The sequence below is a fragment of the Scyliorhinus torazame genome, chromosome 1 (assembly GCF_047496885.1).
Source record: "Scyliorhinus torazame isolate Kashiwa2021f chromosome 1, sScyTor2.1, whole genome shotgun sequence".
NCBI lineage: Eukaryota > Metazoa > Chordata > Chondrichthyes > Carcharhiniformes > Scyliorhinidae > Scyliorhinus > Scyliorhinus torazame.
The window spans coordinates 37,227,461-37,235,795 of NC_092707.1; the positions used below are offsets into that span (position 1 = coordinate 37,227,461).

The 8,335-nt window shown below is 44.1% G+C and overlaps 1 protein-coding gene across 1 annotated transcript; it reads left to right on the top strand.

Annotated features, from left to right (window-relative positions):
* The first annotated feature begins 4,504 nt into the window (after positions 1-4,504).
* On the top strand, positions 4,505-5,893 carry LOC140398217 (polyubiquitin-like). The gene has a single exon (XM_072486654.1). The coding sequence runs from the start codon at positions 4,511-4,513 to the stop codon at positions 4,976-4,978; it is 468 nt and encodes a 155-aa protein (XP_072342755.1). The 5' UTR covers positions 4,505-4,510; the 3' UTR covers positions 4,979-5,893.
* The last annotated feature ends 2,442 nt before the right edge of the window (positions 5,894-8,335 follow it).

An 8,335-nucleotide genomic window follows, 5' to 3' on the forward strand; every position in this document is an offset into this window, starting at 1 on the left:
GAGATCTGGGAGTACAGATCCATTGGTCCTTAAAAGTGGCAGCACAGGTGGAAATGGTGGTAAAGAAAGCATATGGCATGCTTGCCTTCATAGGATGGGGTATCGAGTATAAAAGCTTGAACATTACGTTACAGTTATATAAAACGCTGGTTAGGCCACATTTTGGTCACCACACTTCCAGAAGGACGTGGAGGCTTTGGAGAGAGTACAGAAAAGGTTTACCAGGATGTTGCCTGGTATGAAGGGTATTAGCTATTAGGAGAGATTGAATAAATTGGGATTGTTCTTCCAAGAAAAATGGAGGCTGAGAGGCGACCTGATAGAAGTTTATAAAATTATTAGAGGTATAGATTAGGTGAACAGTTGGAGGCTATTACCCAGGGCGGAAATGATAATTACAAGGGGGCACAGGTTCAAGGTGATGGGGGAAAGGTTCAGTGGGGATGTGCAGGGAATGTGCAGAGGGTGGTGGCGGCCTGGAATGCACTGCCAAGTGAGGTGGTTGAAGCAGATACGTTAGTGACCTTTACGACTTATCTAGATAGACACATGAACAGACGGGGTGTAGAAGGTTACAGGCAGTTGGTCTAGATAGGACACGTGATTGGTACAAGCTTGGAGGGCCAAAGGGCCTGTTCCTGTGCTGTACTGTTCTTTGTTCTACATTTTCATCCATGTACCCTTTACTTTCCTATTTTCTGCCCTATTCCTCCTTTTCCCTTCAGAGTGTTGATTTGTGTTTTGATGCCACCAGTCCTCCAGGTCCTCACAAACTGAGGTTTAACGCTGATGGTTAGTGAGGACCAAAACCGAGCCTTACCTAGTCTCAGTCGACAAATCAACTTCTGCCCTTTCTGCCTCCCCTATAAAAAGTCCCAGCACCAAACATACCCCCTCCACTCACAGTGCCACAAAGGCGCTGTTCCCTCGATGACATTCTGATTCGCTCTTCCATCATCTCAATCGACTGCCCACCATCTACAAGGCACAAGTCAGGAGTGTAATGGAATACTCTCCACTTGCCTGGATGTGTGCAGCTCCAGCAACACTTAAGAAGCTCAACACCATCCAAGACAAAGCAGCCACTTGATTGACACCCAATCCACTAAAGTTCACTCCCTCCATCCTAATGAACAATGGCAGCTGTGTGTACCATCTACAAGATGCACTGAAGAAACTCACCCAAGGCTCCTTGGGCAACCCTTTCCAAATCCACAACTGCTACCATCAACAAGGACAAAGGCAGCAGCTGGTACCTGGAAAACCACCACCTACAAGATCCCCACTCAGTCATTCACCATCCTTACTTGGAAATATATCGCAGTTCCTTAATTGTCACTAGATCAGAATCCTGGAACTCCCTCCCTAATACCACAGTGGGTGTACCTACATCTCAGGGACCGCAGCGGTTCAAGAACGCAGCTCAACACCACCTTCTCAAGGACAACTAGGGATGGGCAATAAATGCTGGTCTAGCAGCACAGTCGCACAGTGGTTAGCACTGATGCTTCACAGCACCAGGGTCCCAGGTTCGATTCCCAGCTTGGATCACGACCTGCATGTTCTCCCTGTGTCTGCGTGGGTTTCCTCCGGGTGCTCCAGTTTCCTCCCACAAGTCCTGAAAGACATGCTGTTAGGTAATTTGGACATTCTGAATTCTCCCTCAGTGTACCCAAACAGGCGCCGGAGTGTGGCGATTAGGGGATTTTCACAGTAACTTCATTACAGTGGTAATGTAAGCCTACTTGTGACAATAATAAAGATTATTATTATTATACAAGTCACACCCAACTCCTTAAATTAATTTTTTTAAAAATCATCTATTTGCCATTCACTGACATCTTCCCATGCAAGTGCAAAGGATGTAATAAATGACCTTTCATCTCTTCCCTCACAAACTATACCCTCCTAACCAGGAGCAGCAAAGGAATGTGGGAGAGATAGATGCTCGAGACCAGAGTGGCAGCTAAAATGAGTTTGTGAGAATAGTCATAGAGGAAATTCAGGTTTTGGAATATGGCAAAGATTCGGATAGATTTGTCCACAAAAACACTCTTTCAGTTTGAGTACCCACCATGACATGGAAGTGACATTTTCTTTTTGGAGATGGAGAGGGGTGAGGAGGGAGACAGATATTCACTCACTTATTTTTTTGTTTTTTAAATAAATTTAGAGTTAATTTTTTTAAATTAAGGGGCAATTTAGCTTGGCCAATCCACCTAACCCTGCACACCTTTTGAATTGTGGGAGCGAAACCCACACAAACACGGGGAGAATGTGCAAACTCCACACAGACAGTGACCCAGAGCCAGGATCGAACCTGGGACCTCGGCGCCGTAAGGCAGCAGTGCTAACCACTGTGCCACATTGCCGCCCCCTTCACTCACTTATTTAACAGAGGGAACACAGAAGATTCGGAACAAGACACAGAGCAGTGGAAGCAGACGGAGTTTTATTCACTGACTCCAGATCGGAGAGTTGGTGTCGAGGAAAACAGAGAAAACAAACTGTGCAGGAAAGTGAACCTGTCATCAGTCTGCAGATCAAAATTCTTCTGATTCACCTGAACTTGTGCATCCAGCAAGGATTGTGAGGTATACTGCCCTTTTGTTTAAGAATCTCAATATTCTAATTCTAGATTTTATCTTGGGGTTTGAATCTCAATGAAATTCACAATTTAGATAAGCTCTTTATATTCTCTGAACTGGGACAGTGTTATAATCCACACAGGCCATACGGGGTTGGGATGATTAACTATCCCGTGGAGATTGCAGAATACGAGCTCCCCCGACACTTGGCTTTGTCGAAATAGAGTCGGTCAGTAAGGCAGCAACTGGAGAAGACCCAGTAGGGGTCTACTGGAGCTGTACAAAATAGTCATTGTAAAATAAAGTAAGTTTTTGTTGAGACCAACTCAGTGTGGACTTTTCATTGTCCTTACAAAAGACATTATCATGTTTTAAATTCTACAGCTATTTTCCTCCATTTACACACATTCTCTGACACTCCATTGATGATCTGCTGAAAGTAAGATGAGAGATCAAGAGAAAACCCACAGAATTCCTGAGCCCATTTTCTCATCTCCCTGATAACCCAAATTCTAAGACTGAATCACATGACACAGCTCACTGTGAGCTACTACAGGCAGATGCCAGTACTGCAGCTCAGCAGACAGATCCTCCAGTTTCTGAATATTTTAACAATGGTCAGGATGGAGCAGCAAAGACACATCCAAATGCAAAAGGTGAACAGATTGGGAATCTGCTACTTTTTTCCAGGCTGGAAGGAAGCATTTTGTGAAGATTGGTTTCTTTGGGATTCAGATATTGTGGAGGAAGCCAGATTTTGGGATTATTGCAGCTGAGATTTGCCCAATTACTCCCCAGTCTCAGTGTTTACAGCCAGTGACTGACACAATGTGTATTGTGTATTAAATTCTCCCATTCATTCTTAGCAATTGACCTGTGATATAAAGTGTCCCCAAAGATTGGTGGAATTGCAGGTAGCGATGAGGACTGTCAGAGGATACAGCAGGATTTAGATTGTTTGGAGACTTGGGCGGAGAGATGGCAGATGGAGTTTAATCCGGACAAATGTGAGGTAATGCATTTTGGAAGGTTGAATACAGGTAGGGAATATACAGTGAATGGTAGAACCCTCAAGAGTATTGAAAGTCAGAGAGATCTAGGTGTACAGGTCCACAGGTCACTGAAAGGGGCAACACAGGTGGAGAAGGTAGTCAAGAAGGCATACGGCATGCTTGCCTTCATTGGCCGGGGCATTGAGTATAAGAATTGGCAAGTCATGTTGCAGCTGTATAGAACCTTAGTTAGGCCACACTTGGAGTATAGTGTTCAATTCTGGTCGCCACACTACCAGAAGGATGTGGAGGCTTTAGAGAGGGTGCAGAAGAGATTTACCAGAATGTTGCCTGGTATGGAGGGCATTAGCTATGAGGAGTGGTTGAATAAACTTGGTTTGTTCTCACTGGAATGACGGAGGTTGAGGGGCGACCCTACAAAATTATGAGGGGCATAGACAGAGTAGATAGTCAGAGGCTTTTCCCCAGGGTAGAGGGGTCAATTACTAGGGGGCATGGGTTTAAGGTGCGAGGGGCAAGGTTTAGAGGAGATGTACGAGGCAAGTTTTTTACACAGAGGGTAGTGGGTGCCTGTAACTCGCTGCCGGAGGAGGTGGTGGAAGCAGGGACGATAGTGACATTTAAGGGGCATCTTGACAAATACATGAATAGGATGGGAATAGAGGGATACGGACCCAGGAAGTGTAGAAGATTGTAGTTTAGACGGGCAGCATGGTCGGCACAGGCTTGGAGGGCCGAAGGGCCTGTTCCTGTGCTGTACTTTTCTTTGTTCTTTGTTCTTTCTTACTGACAGCCTGTTCATTCTGTAGAGTGTCTTAAATTCTCTCATAAATTCTTAGCAATTGACCTGTGATGTAAGGTGTCCCCATTACTGACAGCCTGTTCATTTCTCAACAGCAATTTGACAAGATGAGACTCCAGGTGAAGTTTCTGACCGGGGAGGTTATTGAACTTGAGATTGACCATACCATCCAAGTCTCAGCTCTCAAGAAGATGATATATAAAAAAGCCAATGTTCCCCATTTCTGTCAGCGCCTGGTGGTACAAAATGGAAGCACTGAGGAGCTGAGGGATGACAAGAGGCTGTGTGACTACAATGTCTCTCCCAGCAATGTTGTCATGCTGATTGTCAAGAACGAGGAGCGCATGCAGATATTCCTGAAGAACGTAAAGGGGAAAACATCTACATATGATGTTCTTCCCTCTGAGTCTGTTCGGGATTTTAGAGCACGCGTACAGCGGCAGGAGGGTGTCCCAGCCAATCAGCAGCGCCTGGTGTATGAGAGCAAACAGCTGGAGGATGGTCACTCACTCGCTGACTACAATATTCAGTCTGAGAGCACCATCTTCCTTACGCTGCGTCTACAAGGTGGTTAACATGTATTTTCAGCAATTAAGATCTCTATGTTACAGAAATTATTTATTTATTGTCTATCAATTGATAATTTTTTTCATACGCTCCTCTTTTCTATTGTGTCGTTTGTTAGAGACCCAAGATTGCACAGTCACTGACCTTTTAATGGTACCTTTGGTTCTTATTCCCAATTGCCCTGGTTCACTTTGTAAGTACTGGAGGTTTGTTCAACAGATAATGACTGGCGAGGGATTGATGCCAACTGAGGCCTGGGTGCAGGTCACCTTCCTACATTCTCAGCCAGGAATAGATGCTGGTGTAAGACAATGAACACAATTTTTACAAAGAACAGCAACTTAATGAACAACATAGGAGGAATGAGGGAACCAGTGATGCATTGTGTCCAATTCTGATCAATGATTTATGTTAAACAGTCCAAATCAATCCTGCTTGATCACTGGTCTAAAGTTACACTTAAAGATTCTTCGGAAGAGTTAAGATAATAATGGTCCAGCCCCTAATTCATTGACAGATCCAGACTGGTCTCTCATTCAGTGCTAATTCACCTTCTCACTCACAGCTGTTATGTCAATTCCAAAAATGTTTCACTGTGGAGGAGGGGCCTTGCCAAACATTCCCCAGAAAAGATCATAATAAGATCCACAACAGTTTGCTTCCTGTTTCATTTACAAGTAATTACTTTAGCCTGAATGTTTTCTTGGACAAATGATTGGGTTCTGAATTGGGATGTTTTAATCTGGGTGCTTCATGTTTTACAATAGCTGAGGATATCAGGACTGCATTTTGTTCCAGCCAGATTGTCCAATGTGATCTGAAAGTAAAGCTGTTTATTTTAATAAAAATGAAATACATAAAAACATAACATAAGGACATAAGAACTAGGAACAGGAGTAGGCCATCTGGCCCCTCGAGCCTGCTCCGCCATTTAATGAGATCATGGCTGATCTGTGTGTATATACCTCTCTGAAGTGTCTGTGGTTTTGCCTGCTTTAAAATAAAAATAAAATATATCTTTCCGAGTGTCACAAGTAGGCTTACATTAACACTGCAATGAAGTTACTGTGAAAATCCTCTTATGGCCACATTCCGGCGCTTGTTCGGGTACACAGGGAGAATTCAGAATGTCCAATTCACCAAACAAGCACGTCTTTCGGGACTTGTGGGAGGAAACCGGAGCACCCGGAGGAAACCCACGCAGACACAGGGAGAACGTGCAGACTCCACACAGAGAGTGACCCAAGCCGGGAATTGAACCCAGGTCCCTGGCGCTGTGAAGCAACGGTGCTAACCACTGTGCTACCATGCCACCCAGGAAAGAGGAGAGATTTAGCCCTTTGACCCTGATCTGCCATTCAGCAAGATGACTGCTGATTAACCTCACTTCCACTTTCCCATACTCTCTCTGTATCCCACATAAACCCACTCAACTCAGACATTTAAAACCAGGAATTTTACCTTGCTCAGGGTACAGGGTATTGTGTGGCCAAAAGCAGTTTTTCCACCCTCTCCACAATCTGGACAAAAACTAAAATCATATAATTGACATCACTGTTGGCAATGTAGAGATGCCATCGGGCTACCAGCCACAACACTGTAATCACTTCCGTCTTTATTTATAGTTCGGCTGACACAGGAAGTATTAAGAAAGACCGTGCCTTTCATCATAGGGTCTGAGTCAGAATGGCCGAGTGACTCTGGGACATTTCATGGTAACTGTTTGCTAATTTGCATCCCAGTAAGTTGCCTGTTGTAATGGCTGCAAAGAACTGACACAAAGAACAAGGCAGGTAAACAAACAGGGGCTTATTTTGGGGAAAACAATTTTATATAGGACAACGATACGAATGCTTTAAAACTCAACGGCTCCGAGACTCCATAAGACCATAAGACATAGGAGCAGAGTTAGGCCAGTCGGCCCATCGAGTCTGCTCCGCCATTCAATCATGGCTGATATTTTTCTCATCCCCATTCTCCTGCCATCTCCCCATAATCCCTCATCCCCTTATTGATCGAAAACCTATCCATCGCTGTTTTAAAGACACTCAGTAATTTGGCCCCCACAGCCTTCTCCGGCAAAGAGTTCCTCAGATTCACCACCCTCTGGCTGAAGAAATTCCTCCTTATCTCTGTTCTAAAGGATCGTCCCTTTAGTCTGAGATAGTGTGCTCTGGTTCTAGTTTTTCCCACAAGTGGAAACACCCTCTCCACGTCCACTCGATCCAGGAATTGCAGTATCCTGTAAGGTTCAATAAGATCCCCCCTCATCCTTCTAAACTCCAACGAGTACAGACCCAGAGTCCCCAACCATTCCTCATATGGCAAGCTCTTCATTCCAGGGATCATTCTTGTGAACCACCTCTGGACCCTTTCCAAGGCCAACACATCCTTCCTTAGATACTGTTGTTGAAAACTCACCACTATTCTTAGAAGTCCCCCTGTACCAAAAAGGGCCGACATTCTAAATGGTGAACAGGGATTCTCACTCCCTGATGCCGATGCAGGCTTCGGTGGGTGCTATTCAGGTCAAACTATATTTTCAAGTTATCCCCCGGTATAACCCATACCTTCACTGAAGATTTCATCTACTTACCACTTAGTAGCATCGATTCTGGGTCCCGCATTGCTAAGTAAGTAAAGTAGTCTTTGGAATAACCACTGTTTCAGGTTAAATTAAATTATTTTATTATTATACTTTTTCTTTTAAAAGCTGCAATTACTTTCTTTACAGAAAGGAAAAAGATCTTGCTTCTGGATCCTTCTGGTTGGTTGAAGGGACCTTCTGGCCCAACTTGACAATCAATCTTCTTTAAAGTCTGGTCTTCTTTAGATGTATTCGTTGGTAAGCTCGGTTGCTATGTCCTATCTTTCCCATGTACCGAGCTGTGAGAACTGGCTCTGTTGGCTGTCTCTGAGCTGACTCTGCCTACTCTTTAAATTCTAGTCTTCCTTAGATGTATTAGCTGTTTTAGCTCGGCTGCTATGCCCTGTCCCTTTCCCATGGCCGAGCTGACTGTAATCTGACTCTGAGCTGCTTGTTCCTTTTCTGCTTCTCCGCCTCTCTGCTTCTCTCTGAGTTCTGGTTCTGGTAGTTCCTGCTCTGGTCTCTGGGTTTATATTCTCTTTCTAACAGTTATTAAGTTTTTATGACTTTATTGTAAAGTAACTCTTATTTCACTTTGATTGTAAAAGGTATCTTTGATCTAAACATTCTAATACAACTAATTCATTTTGACATGACCTCACCTCTCAGGTCTCTGATTACATTGTTTCCTTTGTGATGTTCAAAATGCTTTGACTTCAAGAGGTGTTACTTTTAATTCCTGTCATTTCTATAGTTGTTTTCCAATTGTGTCCTCAGC